This window comes from Haematobia irritans, chromosome 5 (genome assembly GCF_050003625.1).
Source record: "Haematobia irritans isolate KBUSLIRL chromosome 5, ASM5000362v1, whole genome shotgun sequence".
Taxonomy (NCBI): domain Eukaryota; kingdom Metazoa; phylum Arthropoda; class Insecta; order Diptera; family Muscidae; genus Haematobia; species Haematobia irritans.
In genome coordinates, this window is record NC_134401.1 from 166,083,652 (window position 1) to 166,107,331 (window position 23,680).

The following is a 23,680-nucleotide window of genomic DNA, read 5'->3' on the forward strand; positions in this document are numbered from 1 at the left end:
TTTAAGTTTTTTAGTTTTGTTTTAATAATAAGGTTAAGTTTTTATTTGGAATACTAGAGCTCTATTGATTGAATTCTATCAAAATGTTGTTCAGAAGGGCGTTGGTTGATTAAATAAATAAATAAAACAGATGAAGTTATTTTATTTTCTCTGTAACGTTACAGCTTAAAATTTATTCATTATACATACAAAATTTGACATAAAACCTCCAATTAAATTTCCTTAATACCTACGATCTCGGCGATCTCTTTCATGGCCTCCTCCAGTTGGTCTTCTGTCATCACGGTATTCATATCGTCGACGATCTTTCTCACGCTCACGTTCGTAATCGCGATCATCATAACGGCCACCAGATTCTCCACCCCTTCTATCCCTATCGTCTCTTCTTCTATCCTTATCCCTACGATCTCTTCGATCACGATCTCGTTCACGTTGATATTCGGCCAATCCCTCATAGTAGTCACGTGGTCGATTACTTTGACCGGGACCATCTCTTCGTTCTGGCGAAGAGGATAATGATTTTGAACGTTCTTTTCGTGCCCTCGCCGATTGTTTGGCATCTTTGTCAGCTTGTGGTGGTGCTTCTTCATCACTAACAACATCTTCATCGAGATCTTCATCCAATGCTGAAACTTTCGGCTCTAGCTCATTATTTTCTTCCAAAACTGCACGTTTTTGTAGTCTTGGCATTATGATATCGCACACGCGATCACTACGTAGCAATTCATCGATAAATTCATCCATGTAGACAATTTCAAAATGGCCCAAGCGATTTTGACGTCTTAGCTTACGATTGTCTATATACAATGGCTCCAAATACTTGTAGCAATCCAAAGAACTACCAGTCAAACGTAAATAGAAAGCACCCAATGCTCGCACATACTTAAACTCTTCATTCTTGATGAACTCCACCACAATGTCTTTCTCCGGTTGTATCTGTAGCATTTTCAAAGTAAGACATAAAAATTGTGTTGGCTTAATGTTACCACCAAATACGCCTCCAATATATCGCAGTTCCATGGCTTTGTCCACCAACAACTCAGCGGTTAAGGCAAAGCATTGTTCCTTCCAGTATTTGGAGTCGTAAATGCGGGAACGTATAATCTTTTCTATGAGATATTGCGGATTGGTTCCATGTATATTTTTGGCCTCTTTCACTGTACGATTTGCCATTATTTCATTTGAAAATATTTACTTCAATATACAATTTTTATATATTCAATGAATTTATGCAGGTCGCAAGGAAAATGTAAACAATGCCTGCGGCTGTCAGTTTCAACACTATTGCCAAGTGCATTTTTATTATGTATTTTAGCAATTTTTATTTCTCTATGCAAACTAAATACTACAATAGTGTTGCCATATTTAAGAAAATTATATTAGGTATATTTTCTTGTAGGCCAATATACAATGCTTATGAGCTATGAAATAGTTCGTTGAATTTCTATTCAGAATATATCACCTATTCAAATTTCGCCCATATTAGCTTATTAATTCGTTCACACTCCCATTTGATTATGGGCAAATTATATCGTATAAATTTTAATAGGTTTCATTTAAATCGCAGTTCCCCAAGAGTTGTACTACTATCAAAATAAAATGATCTTACAGACAATTTTTCATATCTGAAACGAATGCTTTCGTTCGACTAGGATACCCTGTTTTTGTCATTTCAGTCGAATGAAAGCGTTCGTTTCGGATATAATAAAGTGGCTCTTAATCTATTCAATACTCGTGATTCGACCAAACCCACTTTTGTTTAACGTGGAAACCAAACAAAAATAATAATAATAATAACAATCTATGCAACAAATGTTGGAGGCTTCATTACATATAGACCTCATTTTATTAACAGACATCTATTACAACCCTGACAACATTTTTTAAATTTAAAGGCAATTCTGAGAATCCTCACCACGTCGAAAACTGTCATATATGATTCCTTCCTATAATTTATTTAAATAAAATCGATAATGAAGTGCTGAAAACACAGTTATTTCGCTAAAAATTGTAAAAGGTATATTGGTGAAAACTTTTTGACTTTCCAACCCTGCCCAATAAACACAGGATGAGCGCCCAATAAACACAAACGTTTGAAAAATGCTAAATTTCAACAATTTTTCAAACATTTTTTCAAAGGATTAGGGTAATATTCAAGTTGAGAATTGTTGAGAAAATCGCGTTCTCAACAAAAAACAGACATTACCCTCAACAGTGAAATTCAACACATTAGCAATAATATCTCAAGTGTTATCCTCAAATTGAAATGCATCGCTACTCAATAATTTGTCAAACAATTTTCGATACGAGTCAAATTCAAAATTAACATCGTTGCAAATACTTTTCAACCTAAATTTGTATGAATGATATCCCCACTTCAAATTGAAAGTCAAAGCCAAAATTCTATGAATTTTGTATAATTTATTCATTTTCATCAAAATAAAATATATAATAATACACTACACTGCATAATACACTACAATACCAATTGATAAATAACCCTGCCAGCATTTCAAAGTTCCATTTCAACCTCATCGTTACCACAGACTCGTAAATGTCACTTCAACCATCATGAAAAGGTACATCAAAAAGTACATGCAAGTAATTTGCCATCCCTACTGTTAAAAAAGCCATTTTTTTTTTGTGAAACGCCAAGCGCAACCAGCTTGTTATATTTTAATAAAAACGAAAATAAAGTTCTGAAAACATAGATTATACGCTTAAAATTGTGAAAGGTATATTGGTGAACAATTTGGTGATTTTCCAAATGGAATAAAGTGATTGTTTTTCAGATATTTTACAGACACGCTGCCTCCATGGAATAAAAACACTGGTTGATAGACGCAGCAACATGTAACTCGCTACTTGTAACTCAACATCATCATTAATGCCAAAAATTATGTTAAATGTAATGTGATAGTGGTATAAATGTTATATTTTTAAGAATTTGTAAATGTTTAATCAAATTAATAAATATCTAAACAAACGTGTTTTACTCGACCACAATGATTCTTTTACAACTATCTTAAAATGCACTTTTTCTGATTGTTTGGAGGGTCCCTTATTGGCGTCGTTCTAAATTGATCTATAAAGGCACCTAATAATTGCACTCATGCGAAACATTTTTGTAGTAACTTGGCGTGGTACAACTTCTCAATAGTGACGGCGCTTTTCCGACGAGTTTTTGATGTCGTATATGATTGTTTTCGACGTAGTGGGGATTCTCAAAAGAGTCCCCAAATTCAAAAAATGTTGGCAGGGAATAATCTTATTAAACATATCAACAAATAAGAAAAAAAAAACAACAAAACTTTAAATATCTTAAACATTATTAGTAACACTTTTTCATTGATAATTCGATTTGCTTCTTTTTGATGTCATAAAACAGCATTAAAATTTATTAACATGGGGGCAATTTGAAATTAGGAACGTACTGGACCGCGTGTTAAAATTGATTTCCAGCAGAAGGAATTCACAAAATATCCATTTTAAACTGATAATAACATATGAATTAAACTGACGATGTGATGCACATTTTCATCCAGAAGTTGTTGATTTCAACAATTTTTTGTTTTTAACAATTTTAATTGGTTGCACTTGTAATGTTTCTGGAAACTTTTTCTTGTCGATAAGCCACTCATTTTTCATTGGTCAGCTTCTTAATGTTTGCAAGAATGTAGCATCCAAAGATTTTAGTTTTCTGCAAAGAGATTTAAATTTAGTGACTTCTCTAAAGTGTTGATTTAATTTTTTATATTGACGTACCAATTATTATAAACTATTTGAAGCAGTTCCAGTTAATTGTCCACCATTTTTCATCGGCCAGCTTTTTAATGTTTTCAAGAACGTAGAATCCATAATTTTAGTTTTCTGCAAAGAGATATACATTTAGTGACTTCCTTAAAGTTTTATTTCATTTCTTATTTTCACTTACCTATTTTTATAAACTATTTGGTTATTTGTCTAAAATTTTCCATTTTTTTTAATTTCTTGCAATTGACCACGAACTTCGTTGCACAAATAAGTATTGAAAACCACATGGTTTTTTCGTTGCATTTTAGGGAAGTGTTTTGTCAAAGTTTTCTCATATTATCTTCAACACCTTTTCAAAGATTTTGTCAACATTTTGGCAAATTGGAAGTAATACGCAAACAATTTGAAGATGTATTGAAGATGAGCTATTTCAAGTCAAGTTGAATTTATGTTAAAAATTATATTTACCCTCAAACTGAAAAGTTGTTGCATTTGAAAAACGCTCATCCTATGTTTATTGGGCGTTTTTCAAATGCAACACCTCTTCAGTTTGAGGGTAAATATAATTTTCAACATAAATTCAACTTCCCAATAAACACAAACGTTTGAAAAATACTAAAATTCAATAATTTTTCAAACATTTTTTCAAAGGATTAGGGTAATATTCAAGTTGAGAAATTGTTGAGAAAATCGCGTTCTCAACAAAAAACAGACATTACCCTCAACAGTAAAATTCAACACAATAGCAATAATTTCTCAATTGTAATCCTCAAATTGAAATGCATCGCTACTCAATAATTTCTCAAACAGTTTTCAATGTGATAAAAATAAAAAATTAGCATTGTTGCGAATACTTTCAAACCACAATTTGTATGAAAGTCAATCCTAGTTCTAACTGAAAGTGAATACTAAATTTCTAGAGATTTTGTAAATTTTATTATTTTTTTCGTTAACAAATATAATAATCTTAAAAATAACATTAATAATATATAAAAATAATAATATAATACCAATCAAAATGTAATTATCTTATTAAACGTATTAATAAATAAAACTATGAATACAACTTTAAATATCTTAAACATTTTTACATGTATAATTCCATTTCCTCCATAATGTTGGTGTCAAATAACTATTAATTAATATCCTGGCAATTTGAAATAATTACTATCGAGGAACTTGCTGGCTTGTGTGTTAGAATAGATTCCAGCAAGAGGAAATCACAAAATATCAATCTGATGACGGGATGTAATGCACATATTCATCCAGAAGTCCTTGATATAGGAATTGTTGCACTTTGTTTTAATTGGTTGCACCTTGTAAGTTTTCTGAAAACTTTTCTTTGTTGTTCCCTTCATCGGCCAACATCTTCCAAGAATATACCATCCAATGATTTTAGTTTTCTGCAAAACAATCGAGTTTTGTGATTTCCATTATGTTTTCATTTCACTTTTTATTTTGACTTACCAATTTGTATTTCTTCCAACTGACCACGTACTTCGTGTTTTCCTCAAGAACGTTGGTTTTACAAAATTGTTGTTATTAAAATACTGGCAATTTTCAGGAACTTGATGACTAGATAATTGGAATAAATTTCCAGCAATTTCAATTCACAAAATAACAAATTAAACCGATGATGCGATGTAAATTAAACTATCGATGTGATGCGAATTATCATCCAGTAGTTGTTGATATGGAAAAGAATAAATACCAAGTTTTTTTGGTTGCACTTTGATTTATGGAAACTTTCTCTTCTCGATAAGCCACTATCATTTTTCATCGGCCAGTCTCTTAATGTGTCCAAGAATCAGCATCCAAATATTTTAGTTGTCTGAAAGAGAATTGATTTTAGTGACTTCCTTAAAGTTTTCATTTCGTGTTTTAATTTTACTTACCAATTATTATAAGCAATTTCAATTGATTATTAAAAAATTTCCACATTTTTTTATTTCTTCTACGAACTTTGTTGTCCAAAGTAGTATTGAAAACCATGTGGTTTTTTCGTCAACAAATAAGAACAAAAAAAAACAACAAAACTTTAAATATCTTAAACATTATTAGTAAACACTTTTGCGTTGATAATTCGATTTCCTTCCTTTTGGTTCCTTCCTTTTATTAACATGCGAGCAATTTGAAATTAGGAACGTACTGGACCGCGTGTGAGAATTGATTTTCAGCAGAAGGAATTCACAAACTATCCATTTTAAACTGATAATAGCATATGAATTAAACTGACGATGTGATGCACATTTTCATCCAGAAGTTGTTGATTTCAACAATTTGTTGTTTTTAACAATTTTAATTGGTTGCACTTGTAATGTTTCTGGAAACTTTTTCTTGTCGATAAGCCACTCAATTTTCATTGGTCAGCTTCTTATTGTTTGCAAGAATGTAGCATCCAAAGATTTTAGTTTTCTGCAAAGAGATTTAAATTTAGTGACTTCTTTAAAGTGTTGATTTAATTTTTCGTATTGACGTACCACTTATTATAAACTATTTGAAGCAGTTCCAGTTAATTGTCCACCTTTTTTTCATTGTTCAGCTTTTTAATATTTTCAAGAACGTAGAATCCATAATTTTAGTTTTCTGCAAAGAGATATACATTTAGTGACTTCCTTAAAGTTTTATTTAATTTTTTATTTTCACTTACCTATTTTTATATACTATTTGGTTATTTGTCTAAAATTTTCCATTTTTTTTTATATTTCTTGCAATTGACCACGAACTTCGTTGCACAAATAAGTATTGAAAACCACATGGTTTTTTCGTTGCATTTTAGGGTAGTGTTTTGTCAAAGTTTTCTCATATCATCTTCAACACCTTTTCAAAGATTTCGTCAACATTTTGGCAAATTGGAAGTAATTCGCAAACAATTTGAAGATGTATTGCAGATGAGCTATTTCAAGTCAAGTTGAATTTATGTTGAAAATTATATTTACCCTCAAACTGAAAAGTTGTTCCATTTGAAAAACGCTCATTCTGTGTTTATTGGGTTGACTTGAAAAAGCTCATCTTCAATACATCTTCAAGTTGTTTGCGAATTACAACCAATTTGGCAAAATGTTGACGAAAACTTTGAAAATGTGTTGAAGATAATCGGAGAAAACGTTGACAAAACACTACCCTGAAATGCAACGAAAAAAACACATGGTTTTCAATACTACTTTGGACAACAAAGTTCGTGGAAGAAATACAAAAATGTGGAAATTTTTTAATAATCTATTGAAATTGCTTATAATAATTGGTAAGTAAAACTAAAACACGAAATGAAAGCTTTAAGGAAGTCACTAAACTCAAATCTCTTTGCAGAAGACTAAAATATTTCGATGCTGATTCTTGGACACATTAAGAGGCTGGCCGATGAACAATGGTAGTGGCTTATCGAAAAGAGAAAGTTTCCATAAATCAAAGTACAATGAATTAAACTTGGTATTTATGCTTTTCCATATCAACTACTGGGTGATAATTCGCATCACGCCTATAGTTTAATTTACATCGCATCATCGGTTTAATTTGATATTTTGTGAATTGAAATTGCTGAAAATTTATTCTAACTCTCTAGTCATCAAGTTCCTTGCTAATTTCCCGAATTTTAATGAGTTTTACAACAATTTTGTGACACCAACGTTCTTGAGGAATTTTGTGGTTTTCAATACATTTTGTGCCACGAAGTACGTGGTCAGTTATTTTTATTGACATAAAACTGAAATTAATCCAAAACGGTAATTATAATTGGTAAGTCAAAATAAAAAGTGAAATGAAAACGTAATGGAAATCACAAAACTCGATTGTTTTGCAGAAAACTAAAATCATTGGATGTTATATTCTTGGAAGATGTTGACCGGTGAAAAAATGATGAAGGAAACAACAAAGAAAAGATTCCAGAAAACTTGCAAAGTGCAACCAATTAAAACAAAGTAATCATCCAAACCACCATCTTATGGATACACAACCACCACCCAGGAACGTAAGGGTTGATATACATAATCTAGAACGCGAGATCCAGCGCTATAAAAGAGAGCCTCTAGATCAAGCAGCGTACCAGGCAGGTTTGAACAGGATTCATGAGGATACTGTAGCTGAAGCGGTGAGAAGCTACAAGGTTAATCCTGTTCTTGGAGTCCGACCACCGCCCATAGCACCGGAGGAAAGAGACCTCCCACGGCAGACTAGGGTAGTTTTGGCCCAATTAAGATCAGGCAAGTGCAGCCGCCTCAATTCCAACTTATCGGTGATTGATAGCAGCGTAGCTGACGTTTGTCCAGTTTGCAACCAAGGGCCACACGACACGCGTCATCTTTTCTCTTGCCCAGCCAAACCAACCCGACTTACCACCAGATCACTCTGGACACACCCCACCTTAGTCGCAGAGTTCCTTGATCTGCCAACAAGCTGATGTACCAAGCGTATAACATGAAATGGATGAGATCACAATAAACTGTTACAACAACAACAACAAAACAAAGTGCAACAGTTCCTAAATCAAGAATTTCTGTATGAAAATGTGCATTACATCAATTTACATTCCGTCATCAGTTTGATATTTTGTGAATTCCTCTTGATGGAATCTATTCTAACACGCAGGCCATCAAGTTCCTCGATAGTAATTATTTGAAATTGTCAGCATATTAATTAATAATTAATTAATTAACATTTATGTGACACCAACATTATGGGGGAAATTATACATGAAAAATGTTTAAGTTATTTAAAGTTGTATTGATAGTTTTAGTTATTAATACCTTAAATAAGATAATTATGTTTTGATTGGTATTATAACATATTATTATTTTTATATATTGTTAATGTTATTTTTAATATTATTATATTTTTAACGAAAAAAATTAATAAAATGTACAAAATCACTAGAAATTTAGTGTTGACTTTCAGTAAGAACTGGGATTGACTTTCATGCAAATTGTGGTTAGAAAATATTCGCAGCAATATTAATTTTTAATTTGTCTCACATTGAAAACTGTTTGAGAAATTATTGAGTAGCAATGCATTTCAATTTGAGGATTACAATTGAGAGATTATTGCTATTGTGTTGAATTTTACTGTTGAGGGTAATGTCTGTTTTTTGTTGAGAACGCGATTTTCTCAACAATTTCTCAACTTGAATATTACCCTAATCCTTTGAAAAAATGTTTGAAAAATTATTGCATTTTAGTATTTTTCAAACGTTTGTGTTTATTGGGTGCCAGCATTTCAAAGTTCCATTTCATCCTCATCGCTACCACAGACTCGTAAATGTCACCACAACCATAGCGAATTGTGATGGGGGAAGCATATCAAAAAGTACAAAATGTACATGAAAGTATTTTGCCATCACTACTGTTAGAAGAGCCATTTTATTTTTTGTGAAACGCCAAGCGCAACCAGCTTGTTATATTTTATTTAAATAAAAACGAAAATAAAGTTCTGAAAACATAGATATTACGCTTAAAATTGTGAAAGGTATATGGTGAACAATTTTCCACTTTCCAAATAGAATAAAGTGATCGTTTTTCAAATATTTTTCCAGGCACGCTGTCTCCATCGAAAATAAACAAACTGGCTGATAGACGCTGCAATATGTAACTTGCTACTTAAAACTCAACATCATTCTTTTATTAATGCAAAAAATTATGTTAAATGTGATGAGATAAACCGAAAAATGTTATATTTATAAGAAATTATATATGTTTAATCAAATCAATAAACATCTACACAATCGTATTTTACTTGACCACAATGATTCTTCTACAATTACCTTAAAATGCACTTTTTCTGATAGTTTGCAGGGGTTCTTATTGGCGTCCTTCGAAATTGATATAAATAGGCACCTAATAATTGCACTGATGAGAAACTTTTTCGTAATAACTTGGCGTGGTACAACTTCTCAATAGTGACGGCGCTTTTCCGAAGAGTTTTTGTTGTCGTATATGATTGTTTTCGACGTAGTGGGGATTCTCAGAAGCGCCCCCAAATTCAAAAAATGTTGGCAGGGAATACAAGAATGATGTTGAGCTACAATTAGCAAGTTACATGTTGCAGCGTCTATCCGCCAGTTTGTTTATTTTCGATGGAAGCAGCGTGTCTGAAAAAATATCTAAAAACTATCACTTCACTCCATTTGGAAATTCGGAAATTGTTCACCAATATATTTTTCACAATTTTAAGCGTAATAACTATGTTTTCAGCACTTCATTTTCGGTTTTATTTAAATAAATTATACTTAGCTAGTTGCGCTTGGCGTTTCACAAAATATAAAATGGCTTTTGTAACAATAGTGATGGCAACCCTGCCAGCATTTCAAAGTTCCATTTCATCCTCATCGCTACCACAGACTCGTAAATGTCACCACAACCATAGCGAATTGTGATGGGGGAAGCATATCAAAAAGCACAAAATGTACATGAAAGTATTTTGCCATCACTACTGTTAGAAGAGCCATTTTATTTTTTGTGAAACGCCAAGCGCAACCAGCTTGTTATATTTTATTTAAATAAAAACGAAAATAAAGTTCTGAAAACATAGATATTACGCTTAAAATTGTGAAAGGTATATGGTGAACAATTTTCCACTTTCCAAATAGAATAAAGTGATCGTTTTTCAAATATTTTTCCAGGCACGCTGTCTCCATCGAAAATAAACAAACTGGCTGATAGACGCTGCAATATGTAACTTGCTACTTAAAACTCAACATCATTCTTTTATTAATGCAAAAAATTATGTTAAATGTGATGAGATAAACCGAAAAATGTTATATTTATAAGAAATTATAAATGTTTAATCAAATCAATAAACATCTACACAATCGTGTTTTACTTGACCACAATGATTCTTCTACAATTACCTTAAAATGCACTTTTTCTGATAGTTTGCAGGGGTTCTTATTGGCGTCCTTCGAAATTGATCTAAATAGGCACCTAATAATTGCACTGATGAGAAACTTTTTCGTAGTAACTTGGCGTGGTACAACTTCTCAATAGTGACGGCGCTTTTCCGACGAGTTTTTGATGTCGTATATGATTGTTTTCGACGTAGTGGGGATTCTCAGAAGCGCCCCCAAATTCAAAAAATGTTGGCAGGGAAAATACCTTCATGTACATTTCGTACGTTTTGATACGCTTCCCCCAACACAGTTGTCGGTTGTTGTTGTGTACTTAGGAGTCTGTGGTAGCGATGAGGATGAAATGGAACTGTGAAATGCTGGCAGGGTAGCGGCAGAAATTTATCACAAAGTCCTCTGGAATTTGTGGAACCAATTTGACTATAATATTTCTGATTGACATATATTTAATTCATCATAACGTTTTGGAATTTATTTGACATTGAAAACGACATTTACGCCAAAAATGGTCAGTACAATTCGTTAGAAACACCTTTTATCAAATCTTCAAAGCGAAATGAATATTAGAAATGTGGCCACTTTTTTTACACTGTTGCCACAAATTTACAATAGAAGTTGTCAACTAAATGCATAATAAATCAGCTGGTTTTGATTTTTTGCTATGATTGGCAACCTTGAAATACTGTCAAAGTAGATGACGCACTGCTACAAAAATTATTAATTGTACGCAATAAAAAAAACTAAAAATCTCGTGAAATTTTAGAGTAATTTAAAACAACCAAAGCCTACTATACCAAGATGAGTTTCTTTGGCAAAATGTTTGGTGGAAAGAAGGAGCAGGCTCCCACCACAGGCGAGGCTATACAGAAATTGCGTGAGACCGAAAATATGCTCATTAAAAAACAAGAGTTTCTAGAATCAAAAATCGAAGAGGAATTGAATACGGCTAGAAAAAATGCTTCCAAAAATAAAAGAGGTAAGTTTCACGTTAAGATACTACTCAGGCAATTTCCCCCTAAGACGGATGCAGGAGTGTTTTGGGATGCCAGCGTCTGAAGCTGTCCTTTCCGCATTATTACGGAATACAAATATGTGGTATGGTGATGGTGATAGTATGACTGTTGTCACTGATGTTGTTATTGTGACTATGAGTCATATCTTGGGATGTTTGTTTTGTTTAGTTTTTTTTTTTCTGCAATATACAAGAAGAAACTTTGGGGAATGATTTTGTTATCAATGAGATCTCATATATTTCTTTCGTTTGTTTCTTGTCTATGCACTGGCTCGTCGCCCCCTGCTATGTATAATCTCCTGATAACGATGCTGTCAATGTCCGGTGTACCCCTGGCTGTAAATGCATACATATTTGTGTGCATACAAAACAAGAAAGTAATGATTTTTAGTTGATACCCTACCACATTATTACATACTATTTTCAATAATTATTGTTCTTCTCCTATTGAAGATTTTAATTCGAATTTCCAATTGGCCATATTTTTCTAATTAACAATTTCTTTATTTTTTACAATATTTATTTTTTGTCCCAGTGGATGAGATAATGGGTATGGGATTTTGTAAGAATTTCTATGCAACCGAAATACGATCAAATTGTTAATGAAAGATAATATTTTGGCCAAGGAGAATGTGATGCTGTTATCAAAGTGTTTGTTTAGCGATAGTGTATGTGATTGGAAAAGTTATGTTATCACCCCCCACAAAAGCCTGCCTCAAGAAAGATTTCTTATATCCCATTATGTGTACCATTGCTTTTGTTTTGTTTCGTGTTAATTTCTCAAAATTCACCCATTCGAAATTCAATCCATAATGAAAATGTGTGTTTAAATTAGCTTTGACTAAAATGGTTTTTGTTTTAAAAACACAAATATTGCAGTGGCCTTACAAGCTTTGAAAAAGAAAAAACGTTTGGAAAAGCAATTGCAACAAATCGATGGAACATTATCGACTATTGAAATGCAACGTGAAGCACTGGAAAGTGCCAATACAAATACAGCTGTCTTGACGACAATGAAAAATGCTGCCGATGCTCTCAAGGCCGCCCATCAAAATATGTAAGTCATTAATTTTTGGTTTTATTTTTATGTTCATGGAAGTAATCGCTAATGTCTTCTTTCTTCTAGGGATGTTGATAAGGTTCATGATATGATGGACGATATTGCAGAACAACAAGATGTGGCCCGTGAAATTTCTGATGCCATTTCCAACCCTGTTGCCTTCGGTGCTGATATCGATGATGAAGACTTGGAACGTGAATTAGATGAATTAGAACAAGAGAACTTTGATAGAGAAATTATTGGAGTACCCGAACCTGCTACTACATTACCCGATATTCCGGACGAAGATGTTGCCGAAAAAGCCAAAGAAAAGAAAAAAGCCACTGTATCAAATACCACCGCCACTGCAGCAGCTGAAGATGGTAATTGTTTATATAAGGGACTAGGGGTCAAAAAGGGATTTGTTTACCGGGTTTTGATATGGTGATGAAAATCAATCATCGATTTTTCTATTATTTTATAATCACGAATTTCTATTAGTCTTTGAAAAATTGATTATTAAATTAGAGTACCCGAACTAATTAGTGGACGCCGACTTTTAGATACCTAAACATTATCACTGTTTAGTACAGATTTTTTTAAAGTATATATTTACAACCATAATAAAATCCGAAAAAGATAGATGCTAACAACATAGGTACAGAATTTATTATTTGAAAGGTTTTTTTTTCGTCTTTTTTGAAATCCGATTATTCTGAGTCAAATATGAGATCCATGAAATATTAAATTCCCTAATATTAATTTATTAAACTAATTATTTTATTTTCCTTTTTAGATGATCCCGATATGAAACAATTATTGGCCTGGGCTAACTAAAAAGGCATACACGCGCACCCGGTTAACAGCTAGACACATAAAGTCTAATCTAAACGACCTTAATCAGGTCGCCCATTTTATAAACAAAAAGAGTTTTATTTTTCTATTAAGGCTAACATATACAAGTAATAAGGCAAACTGCATACGTCTATCTTAACTAACTATTCAATTCAATATTCAAGGGCTTGGATAGCTATAGTTTTTACAAATGGTATTCCATAATCATACTCCATATCGAATTTCATTTTTTCAAATTTGAGGAATATTATTTGCCATAAAATTGGTTTTTGTTTTCCTAAGAATAATATAGCTTTTGATATTGAAAAGTAATTAATTTGCAGTTAATAAAGATTACATTGTATTATGTTATTTACTCTTGTGGTCGATTTGCTTTAGTCTTATATGTGTTTATTATTTAATTTGTCCCCGTATCTGTATTTCAGAACTCCTGAAAATAGAATTAGAAATAACACCGTATTGTAATTTAATTATATTCTAATTATTTTAATTGAAGGAGAATCACTCAGATTAATTAACGTTTATATAAAAAAAATATATTAAATTTATGATAATAAAATTCACTGAATGATGAAAACGATAATGGTAAACCAAACAATTTCGTATGGAGTTACTTTGTAAAAAATTGAAGAATTCAACAAAACAAAAGTCTTGAAAAGTCGTAGTGAATGATAAGTGTAAAGTGTTGGTAAAAATGCGTTATTAAATGATTCGAATACCAACGAAAATCTTTCCTAAACATAGCTCTATAATCAAAACTACTGCGTAACCATCACAGGTCTGCTTAGATTAACTTCCATAGAACCATTGAAATTTTCTTTTTTTGATGGAGTTTGGAGCCCTCTGGAAGGAATAGAACACGACAGCTTCGCCATGCAAAGCCATAGGACGATTCCTAAGATGAGAAGATTTAGCTACTTAGCTACACATCCGCATATCCTTTACGAAATTTGGTAAATTAGAATTAGAGTTGGGTAGTTCACGAATGAACTAGCTCAATCGAACGGTTCACTGAAATGAGCGAGCTGAACTAGTTCAAATCTATCGTTCTTTTTCTTTTATTTTCATTATGTAATTTTTCTGTTCACCATGTCAGTTTAGTTACCTAGCAAAAACTCTCATTACCCGGTAATCTTGCATGTAAGCCTATTTAAAAATTAATAACCACTTATAAATTGGCATCGCTCCGGATTACATTTACATACGCATGTCCTGGGAGGAAAGTACTTCCCCCCAGGCATACTTTCGGCCATGAAATAAGTAGTGCTTTTAGAGCATATAATCACCTAATATGTAATCACTTATTCGTAGATACACCAAAATTCGCAAGATAGCCAACCAAATCTCGAAAATATTGGTTTCTATCGCCGATTACAATGGATCAAAATATGGCGGGTAATGCTGTAATAGGAGCACTACTTGAATAGAAACGAATATTGTATAAACAAAAAATCTAATAAATCATCTAAATAAAATTAAACTCAAATTAATTTCACACTTAAAATAGAATTAAATGTAGGTTGTTTAAGGGAGTTGGATTCGTGAATTACGTTATAATATATCCCATAGTCAATTCACATTAGGTTCGAAATTTACTAAAAATTGATTTTAAGTCCCTTTTTTATAAGGTAAATGGCATTTGAAATCTATTTTGAAGCATTTATTTAAAACATAATATGTTAATGGCATTAATTTAAAGCACAATTATTATGAAATATTTGTGATAAAAATTTCTTAAAGGAAAAATGTTCAGAATTACTGTTACATTACATTACAGCCAACTGCATAAATATTTGAGAATAACAATTCGAAAATTACCGAGAAGTATTTATTTTTGTCATTACAAGTTAGTCATTATAATTCACCACAGTGTAATACAACGTGTAATGACAGCTGTACTCCTGGTAATGCCAATTGTAATGAGATGTGGTTACCTAGTTTTTGCTGGGTAGTTAACCACATTGTATGGGTTTGTTCGCTAAGTTATTTTCGCTTTCTTTAATAATTGGACAATTTTCTGCCTTTACGCTCACATCGATCTTTTTTGCACATCAGCTGTTCGGGATTCTTTTCGCATGTGTTTTTTTGGGATGAATAAATCAACGCAAAGCTAATATATTTCATTTATGATGAGCTGAAAGAAAGCAACAACAGAAGTTGAAATGAACCGGCCACTGACCGAAAATTAACTAATGAACTAACTGACCGAACTAGTTCGTTGATCGGAAAAGAGCTGAAGTGAACGATCACTACACTGAGCTATAATGCCCAACACTAGTTGGAATTATCTATAATAGTTGCTAACGAAACCTTTTCGTTTCTACTTGTGGGTCATAATCTTTTAAGATATCCCCGAAAAGTTTAGAGCACGAGTCGTATTTATTTGTGAATTTAACTGTGCGAAAACTACCATTCTTAACATTTATCGTTGTAGTTTTTTTTAGTTTTTTTTTCAAATTTATATATAATGAATTTTGTCTTGGGGACTCTATTTGACTCGGTTGCTATTAGGTAACTCTAGCTTACCCTTGCGCAATTTGAAGACTCACTAGACTCCCCTAAAACTATTTTGCAATAAGCCCAAAGTGATTTTTTTCTTTTAATACATCAGTTTCTATTGCCGATGGAGTCATATCAAATATCAATTCCTAATTTTTAAATGTAAATGAAATTACATTGTTGTTTTTCTAATATTGTTTCCAAATTTATTTTGTCTTAGGGGGCTCGGTTGCTATTTAGTAATTTTAGCTTATCCTTACACAATTTGAAGACTCCCTAGAAAAATATTTTGCAAAGTGATTTTTAAACTCAAAAAGGAATATTTTATGCTATGGTCAGATTGCCACCGTTGTTTCTTTTCGTTCTTTTTTCTTTTAATACATCAGTTTCTATTGCCGATGGAGTCATATCAAATATCAATTCCTAATTTTCTTTGAATGTAAATGAAATTATGACCTTGAGCTCAATAGTTATTGAATAGCCAATTTGTAGTTGGGTTTTTAGGTGTACACACTACCCCAACTTGTAAAAGTGCAGTAGCTCAAAGACATGCTTTGTATGTTACTGGTAGTAGCAAGAAGTAAGCGATATACATACCTGACCAGAATAATTAATTATAAATTGGATGGATGATGGGTGACAAATGGCGCGTAATGCCCCCATCAAGTCCAACAGACAATAAGAATTAAGCAATTGTTTTGATGGTGATAATTTTGGTTTTAGTTATTACCAAAAGCTGGATTCAATTTTGTGCAATTATTTTGGTTATTCCCATTCATAACTGAATGGTAAAGAAATACGAAAGATGATGTTAAAACGTTTAGTCTTAAACACCGGCTTAAAGTAAGCAGACATCGAAAAAATCTAATAATAAAAAAATCATGAAATATATAGTGGTCACTATTTTGGTGGTGAGTTCTATTGTTATCAATGGTTAAAATGAAAGGCATATTATTTATTTTTTTAGATTTTATTGAGCGCCTTTGTGCCACTGCATAATGCCTTGCTTCATGATATTCATGAGGCTGTTGATTTTGATTCGGTGAATTTGAGGGAATTCCAGTATTTCAAAAATTTACCTTCCCAAGATCCCAAGAGAGCTGGCCAAGTTAGTCCCTTTATCGAACATTTCCAAAAGAAGAAAGCTGTTCTGGACTATATTGAACATTTGTTTTTGGGTAGGTATTTATTAAAAAAACATGTTAATCTTTCTCGAAAATACTACCGTTTAAGAAAACTTACTAAACATTTCTTGAAGCATTTGTTTAAAAAATCCAAATCAAATCCATTCAAAATGACAACCTTAACAAATTCTGAATATTTAACCACATTTATTGTTAATTTTCACTACACCTATACCTTCAGGCAATTCACCATTCACCCAAGAAAGTGAAATACCTTTTGATCCTCATTTTGGTCGAGCTTGGCGTCCATATTATGTGGAAAAATATGGCTGGCGTGGAGAACGTCTCATCGAATCATTAGGTAGTGGTTATTCTTTGAAGCAATTACGGAAATATGGTGCAATACCCAAGGAATATGGAACAAAATACTACCCAAATTAAAACTTGGAATAAAATTGATACTATATTAGATTTAATTTAATTTATTTGACATGTATATTTATTAAAAAAAAATCAAAATGATAGTGAAAACATTTTGGTGTTAAACTCTTCTTTTTTGCGTTGATATATATAGAACATTATTGCCTCGGATAAAGGCATCACCATATTTATTCTTAAGTTGCCCGTTAACATACTCTTCCGTCTGATCCAAGGCGATGTTCATATAACCATCCAGACAAGCTAAAACACCTGCATAGGGATGAAATAAAACAAATAATTTTATTGGCATATTTACGAATGATGAATTTTGTATAATTTTTGGAAGTGTACCTAAAAGATCGTCCATGGAATATTTTACCATTAATATATTCCTTGGAAAATATGGTAATGTACGTATTATATTACCGAAACTTATAGCAAATTGAATGACTAGAATATATGCGTTAAAATTGATGTGGGTCTGTTAAATTATCATGGAAATCCCGAGTCGCAAAGGTGATCATGAAGACCGATTTAAATCTGTAGGATTGTGCAAATTTGGTATAGCCAATGGTATAAATCTTCCATGGATGGAATATTTACGAGATTCCCAATGGAGACGGTGCATATTTGCTATAGCCAATGGTATACATCTTCCTTGAATGGGAATATTTACGAGATTCCCAGTGGATATGTTCCTCATACATACCTCTATAATCAACACCACTGTTTAGTTTAACCACCACAGGTCTTCCATGGATTTGGTTAATAAATTGCGACAAAGCTTCTTTTCTTGACATATTGTTTTCCGGTAATTTGTGTTGTAGTGTTGGGGAAAGTAACGAGTATTTGATTACAAGTACTCGTTACTGACTAATTTTTTGAGTACTCGTAACAATTAAATGAGTACTCAATATCTTCAATAAACACAACCGCTTGAAAAAAAGGCTAAAATTCAAATGTTTTTCAAACAACTAATTAATTAATTTCAGGTCTTCAAATTAATTTTAGTAATCAATAGACCGTTAGAATATAAATAAAATATCCCACGGAAATTTGGATGATGGTGCTTAAATATGTTAAAGTACCAACATGTGTCTCTATCCATCGAACAAAAACATAAAACGACATCGTAAACTATAAGAAGAAACAAGTAAGGAAAGTCTAAAGTCGGGCGGGGCCGACTATATTATACCCCGCACCACTTTGTGGATCTAAATTTTCGATACCATATCACATCCGTCAAATGTGTTGGGGGCTATATATAAAGGTTTGTCCCAAATACATACATTTAAAAATCACTCGATATGGACAGAATTTGACTTTTACAAAATCTATAGAGTCAAAATTTAAGTTGGCTAATGCACTAGGGTGGAACACAATTTTAGTAAAAAAATATGGGAAACATTTAAATCTGAAGCAATTTTAAAGAAACTTCGCAAAAGTTTATTTATGATTTATCGCTCGATATATATGTATTAGAAGTTTAGGAAAATTAGAGTCATTTTTACAACTTTTCGACTAAGCAGTGGCGATTTTACAATGAAAATGTTGGTATTTTGACCATTTTTGTCGAAATCAGAAAACATCTATATTGGAGCTATATCTAAATCTGAACCGATTTCAACCAAATTTTGCACGCATAGCTGCAATGCTAATTCTACTCCCTGTGCAAAATTTCAACTAAATCGGAGCAAAAATTTAGCCTCTGTGGTCATTTGAGTGTAAATCGGGCGAAAGCTATATCTAAATCTGAACCGATTTCAACCAAATTTGGCTCGCATAGCTATAATGACCAAAAAATAAATCGGACCAAAAAATTGGCCTCTGTGGTCATATGAGTGTAAATCGGCCGAAAGCTATATATTGGAGCTATATCTAAATCTGAACCGATTTCAACCAAATTTGGCACGCATATCTACAATGCATTCTACTCCCTGTGCAAAATTTCAACCAAATTGGGGTAAAACTCTGGCTTCTGGGACCGTATTAGTCCATATCGGGCGAAAGATATATATGGGAGCTATATCTACATCTGAACCGATTTCAATAAAATTTGGCACACTTGACTATAGTACTAATTGTTCTTCTTGTGCAAAATTTTAAGTAAATTAGGGTAAAACTCTGGCTTCTGGGGCCATATAAGTCCATATCGGGCGAAATATTTATATGGGAGCTATATCTAAATCTGAACCGATTTCTTCCAATAGGGATCCATTCTGAGCCCAATCACATACTTGTGCCAAATTTGAAGTCGATTGGACTAAAACTGCGACCTAGACTTTGATTACAAAAATGTGTTCACGGACAGACGGACATCGCTATATCGACTCAAGAGCCCGCCCTGAGCATTTTTGCCAAAGACACCATGTGTCTATCTCGTCTCCTTCTGGGTGTTGCAAACATATGCACTAACTTATAATACCCTGTTCCACAGTGTGGAGCAGGGTATAAAAAAAAACAATTTTCTTAATATAAAGATAACTTTTTTAATAGCTAATTTATAAGACTGTTATTTATTCTAATTTCTTTCATTTTTCAAACAATAAAGGTTAACATACCTCAAGAGACGGCATTCACTCACCGAGACATTTCAATCGAGTGTGTCTGTCTTTAGGAAAGTACTTTGTGGGAGAATTAATTAGGAAGGAAAATGCCGGGCTTTTCATTTGGCAGAGAAAAGAAATGAAGGACAATTCTAACATCGCATAACCAAGGTTTCACATACAAGTCTTTTATTTATTTCCGGTTTCCGGTAATTCTTGTATTGTGTTTTTTATACCCTCCACCATAGGATGGGAGTATATTAACTTTGTCATTCCGTTTGTAACACATCGAAATATTGCTCTAAGACCCCATAAAGTATATATATTCTTGGTCGTGGTGAAATTCTGAGTCGATCTGATTCCGTCTGTTGAAATCACGCTAACGAAACAAGCTATCGACTTGAAACTTGGCACAAGTAGTTGTTATTGATGTAGGTCGGATGGTATTGTAAATGGGCCATATCGGTCCACTTTTACGTATAGCCCCCATATAAACGGACCCCCAAATTTGGCTTGCGGGGACTCTAAGAGAAACAAATTTCATCCGATCCGGCTGAAATTTGGTACATGGTGTCAGCATATGATCTCTAACAACCATGGAAAAATTCACAATTCCACATCGGTCCATAACTATATATAGCTCCCATATAAACCGATTTGGTTTGCGGAGCCTCTAAGAGAAGCAAATTTCATTCGATACGGCTGAAATTTGGTACAAGGTGTAAGTATATGGTCTCTAACAACTATGCAAAAATTGGTCCACATCGATCAATAATTATATATAGCCCCCATATAAACCGATCCCCCGATTTGGCTTGCGGAGCCTCTAAGAGAAGCAAATTTCATCCCATCCGGCTGAAATTTGATACATGGTGTAAGTATATGGTCTCTAACAACTATGCAAAAATTGGTCCACATCGGTCAATAATTATATATAGCCCCCATATAAACCGATCCCCCTATGGTCTCTAATGACCATGCAAAAAATGGTCCATATCGGACCATAATTATATATAGCCCCATATAAACCGATCACCAGATTTGACCTCCGGAGCCTCTTGGAAGACCAAAATTCATCTGATTCAGTTGAAATTTGGTACATAGTGTTAATATATGGCCTCAAACACCCATGCAAAAATTGGTTGAAATCGGTCCATAATTATATATAGCCCCCATATAAACCGATTCCCAGATTTGACCTCCGGTGCCTTTTGGAAAAGCGAAATTCATCCGATCTGGTTGAAATTTGGTACGTGGTGGTAGTATATGATATTTAACAGCAATGCCAAAAGTGGACTGATACATAATCATATACCTGCCAACATTTTTTGAATATGGGGCGCTTCTGAGAATCCCCACTACGTCGAAAACAGTCGTATACGATATCCAAAACTCCTCGGAAAAGGGCCGTCACTATTGAGAAGTTGTACCGCGCCAAGTTACTACAAAAAAGTATAGCATGAGTGTAATTATTAGGTGCCCTTCTGGATACATTTATAAGGGCGCCAATAAGAGCCCCTTCAAACAATCAGAGAAAGTGCATTTTAAGATAGTTGTAAAAGAATCATTGTGGTCAAGTAAAACACGATTTTATAGATGTTTATTAATTTTATTAAACATTTATAAATTCTCATAAATATAACATTTATAAGACTATCACTTCACATTTAACATATTTTTATGCATTAAGAAAAGATTGATGTTGAGTTACAAGTTGCAAGTTACATGTTGTAGCGTCTATCAGCCAGCGCATTTATTCCCAATGGAGGCAGCGTGTCTGGAAAAATATTTGAAAAACTATCACTTTATTCCATTTGGAAAGTCAAAAATTCTTCACCAATATACCTTTTACAATTTTAAGCGAAATAACTATTTTCAGCACTTCGTTACCGTTTTTATTTAAATAAATTATAAGAAGCTAGTTGTGCTTGGTGTTTCACAAAATATAAAATGGCTCTTGCAACAATAGTGATGGCAAAATACTATTATGCGAATAGTGATGGCAAAATACTATCACAGTTGTTGCAGTGTCACTTACGAGTCTGTGGTAGCGATGAGGATGAAATGGAACTTTGAAATGCTGGCAGGGATATAGCCCCCATATAAACCGATCCCGAGATTTGGTTTTGGAGCCTCTTGAAGGACCAAATTTCATCCGAGTCAGTTGAAATTTGGTACATTGTGCTAGTATATGGCCGTTAACAACCATTCCTAACTAGGTCCATATCGGTCTATAGTTATATGTAGCCCTCAGATAAATCGATCCCCAATCACAAAAAATTGGTCCATATCAAGTTCATAATTGTATATAGCCCCCATATAAGCGACCCCAACATTTCAATTCTGGCTCTCTACCACGTATGGACTAACTCACAATTTAGAAAACGATGTTAAGAATTTTTAAGATACCACAACCCAAGAAATTGGATTGTGGATGACAGTCTTTCGTAGAAGTTTCTACGCAATCCATGGTGGAGGGTACATAAGATTCGGCCTGGCCGTATATACTTGTTTGTTATTGGTGTTGTCTTATTTTAAGTGTTGCCAACCATATGTGTCAGCACAACGCAAGTGTCGCTGGCGAAACTAATTGAAAGCTTATAACACTGCGTATGGCCGCATTACAAATACGTGTCTGACAGGTTTTTAATTCGAACTAGAGGTGTGAGCGTGAGGGAAATTTCATTCACACTCACGCACATTCACGAAGCAAAATGTTGATTTACGCATGCTCACGCACGATATGTTTGGAAACCACTCACGCACGTTCACGAAATTAAAACCAGTACTCAAGCACGAACTCATTTTATAGACTCACGATTCACGACAATTAACGTGACTCACGACAAATTCACGAGGCTCGCGACATTTTCCAACCGGGAAGGAGCAAAGATAACAACATTAATAAAAAGGATATAGTTCGACAGCTTAATAAAATTCAGTTAACGTGTCAGAAAGAATTAAGTCTTGATTTTTTTTCGTGAGCGTGATTTTGCAGAAATTTTATTCACGCACATTCACGAACCGATATTATTTCTCACGCACGACATATTTGTTTTGGTCCCATTCACGCACGTTCACGAAAGTTGCTTCAGATTTTGTTCACGACTCACGTGATTCACGCGTAAATCACGCTTGTCACGACAGTTTCGTGCCACGCGCACACCTCTAATTCGAACCTTTGTTGCATCTTGGGTTTCTTTTTTCCCGCTGTCCGCTCAAAAATGGTAAATTTTTTACTGTTTGATAGATTGGTAGAATTCTTGAAGTTTTGCAAAACATTCTTCTCCAACTAAGAGGTAGGTACATCAATTTCTGTAGAAATAAAACTTTGAGAAATTTTTTTATGAAAATAAAATTTTGAGAAAATGTTCAATGGAAATAAAATTCTGAGAAAATTTTCTATAGAAATAAAATTTTGACAAAATTTTCTATGTAAATAAAATTTTGAGAAAATTTTCTATACAAATAAAATTTTGACAAAATTTTCTATAGAAATAAAATTTTGACAAAATTTTCTATAGAAATAAAATTTTAAGAAATTTTCTATAGAAATAAAATTTTAAGAAATTTTCTATAAAAATAAAATTTTAAGAA

At 33.1% G+C, this 23,680-nt stretch overlaps 4 protein-coding genes and 6 long non-coding RNA genes across 10 annotated transcripts; 6 read left to right on the forward strand and 4 right to left on the reverse strand.

The window, feature by feature from the left end:
- Window positions 1-136: 136 nt before the first annotated feature.
- On the reverse strand, window positions 137-1,276 carry Prp38 (pre-mRNA processing factor 38). Its single transcript, XM_075312222.1, has one exon. The coding sequence runs from the start codon at window positions 1,171-1,173 to the stop codon at window positions 223-225; it is 951 nt and encodes a 316-aa protein (XP_075168337.1). The 5' UTR covers window positions 1,174-1,276; the 3' UTR covers window positions 137-222.
- Window positions 1,277-2,509: 1,233 nt separating this feature from the next.
- LOC142241700 (uncharacterized) lies at window positions 2,510-3,006 on the forward strand. Its single transcript, XR_012723765.1, has 2 exons — window positions 2,510-2,735; window positions 2,793-3,006. It is a non-coding gene; the product is annotated as an uncharacterized LOC142241700 (long non-coding RNA).
- A 650-nt stretch (window positions 3,007-3,656) lies between these two features.
- On the reverse strand, window positions 3,657-4,048 carry LOC142241838 (uncharacterized). The gene is made up of 3 exons (XR_012723834.1): window positions 3,935-4,048; window positions 3,766-3,870; window positions 3,657-3,700 (listed from the first exon to the last, which is right to left on the reverse strand). It is a non-coding gene; the product is annotated as an uncharacterized LOC142241838 (long non-coding RNA).
- Window positions 4,049-4,666: 618 nt separating this feature from the next.
- On the reverse strand, window positions 4,667-6,748 carry LOC142240858 (uncharacterized). Its single transcript, XR_012723410.1, has 5 exons — window positions 6,404-6,748; window positions 6,234-6,339; window positions 5,649-6,168; window positions 5,221-5,584; window positions 4,667-5,156 (listed from the first exon to the last, which is right to left on the reverse strand). It is a non-coding gene; the product is annotated as an uncharacterized LOC142240858 (long non-coding RNA).
- A 325-nt stretch (window positions 6,749-7,073) lies between these two features.
- Window positions 7,074-7,726, forward strand: LOC142240859 (uncharacterized). Its single transcript, XR_012723411.1, has 2 exons — window positions 7,074-7,488; window positions 7,553-7,726. It is a non-coding gene; the product is annotated as an uncharacterized LOC142240859 (long non-coding RNA).
- Window positions 7,727-9,038: 1,312 nt separating this feature from the next.
- Window positions 9,039-9,471, forward strand: LOC142241161 (uncharacterized). Its single transcript, XR_012723504.1, has 2 exons — window positions 9,039-9,210; window positions 9,278-9,471. It is a non-coding gene; the product is annotated as an uncharacterized LOC142241161 (long non-coding RNA).
- A 543-nt stretch (window positions 9,472-10,014) lies between these two features.
- On the forward strand, window positions 10,015-10,598 carry LOC142241162 (uncharacterized). The gene is made up of 2 exons (XR_012723505.1): window positions 10,015-10,296; window positions 10,364-10,598. It is a non-coding gene; the product is annotated as an uncharacterized LOC142241162 (long non-coding RNA).
- A 662-nt stretch (window positions 10,599-11,260) lies between these two features.
- Window positions 11,261-13,845, forward strand: shrb (charged multivesicular body protein shrub). Its single transcript, XM_075310114.1, has 4 exons — window positions 11,261-11,564; window positions 12,480-12,657; window positions 12,727-13,022; window positions 13,436-13,845. Exons 1-4 carry the CDS (start codon window positions 11,387-11,389, stop codon window positions 13,474-13,476), a joined length of 693 nt encoding a protein of 230 aa, XP_075166229.1. The 5' UTR covers window positions 11,261-11,386; the 3' UTR covers window positions 13,477-13,845.
- Window positions 13,846-16,493: 2,648 nt separating this feature from the next.
- On the forward strand, window positions 16,494-17,648 carry LOC142238422 (uncharacterized). The gene is made up of 3 exons (XM_075310057.1): window positions 16,494-16,904; window positions 16,961-17,171; window positions 17,359-17,648. Exons 1-3 carry the CDS (start codon window positions 16,875-16,877, stop codon window positions 17,556-17,558), a joined length of 441 nt encoding a protein of 146 aa, XP_075166172.1. The 5' UTR covers window positions 16,494-16,874; the 3' UTR covers window positions 17,559-17,648.
- LOC142238423 (U6 snRNA-associated Sm-like protein LSm6) lies at window positions 17,584-18,393 on the reverse strand. Its single transcript, XM_075310058.1, has 2 exons — window positions 18,247-18,393; window positions 17,584-17,807 (listed from the first exon to the last, which is right to left on the reverse strand). The coding sequence occupies exons 1-2, from the start codon at window positions 18,335-18,337 to the stop codon at window positions 17,659-17,661; spliced, it is 240 nt and encodes a 79-aa protein (XP_075166173.1). The 5' UTR covers window positions 18,338-18,393; the 3' UTR covers window positions 17,584-17,658.
- Window positions 18,394-23,680: the final 5,287 nt, after the last annotated feature.

Bases quoted from the DNA above. Each gene is read 5' to 3' on its own strand.
- LOC142238423 (XM_075310058.1), bottom strand. From the start codon at position 18,337: ATGTCAAGAAAAGAAGCTTTGTCGCAATTTATTAACCAAATCCATGGA. The intron at 17,808-18,246 runs GTATGTATGAGG...ATCCCTATGCAG, and splicing joins CAGTGGTGTTGATTATAGAG to GTGTTTTAGCTTGTCTGGAT.
- shrb (XM_075310114.1), top strand. From the start codon at position 11,387: ATGAGTTTCTTTGGCAAAATGTTTGGTGGAAAGAAGGAGCAGGCTCCC. The intron at 11,565-12,479 runs GTAAGTTTCACG...CAAATATTGCAG, and splicing joins TGCTTCCAAAAATAAAAGAG to TGGCCTTACAAGCTTTGAAA. The intron at 13,023-13,435 runs GTAATTGTTTAT...TTTCCTTTTTAG, and splicing joins CACTGCAGCAGCTGAAGATG to ATGATCCCGATATGAAACAA.
- LOC142238422 (XM_075310057.1), top strand. From the start codon at position 16,875: ATGAAATATATAGTGGTCACTATTTTGGTG. The intron at 16,905-16,960 runs GTGAGTTCTATT...TTATTTTTTTAG, and splicing joins TAGTGGTCACTATTTTGGTG to ATTTTATTGAGCGCCTTTGT. The intron at 17,172-17,358 runs GTAGGTATTTAT...CTATACCTTCAG, and splicing joins TATTGAACATTTGTTTTTGG to GCAATTCACCATTCACCCAA.
- Prp38 (XM_075312222.1), bottom strand. From the start codon at position 1,173: ATGGCAAATCGTACAGTGAAAGAGGCCAAAAATATACATGGAACCAAT.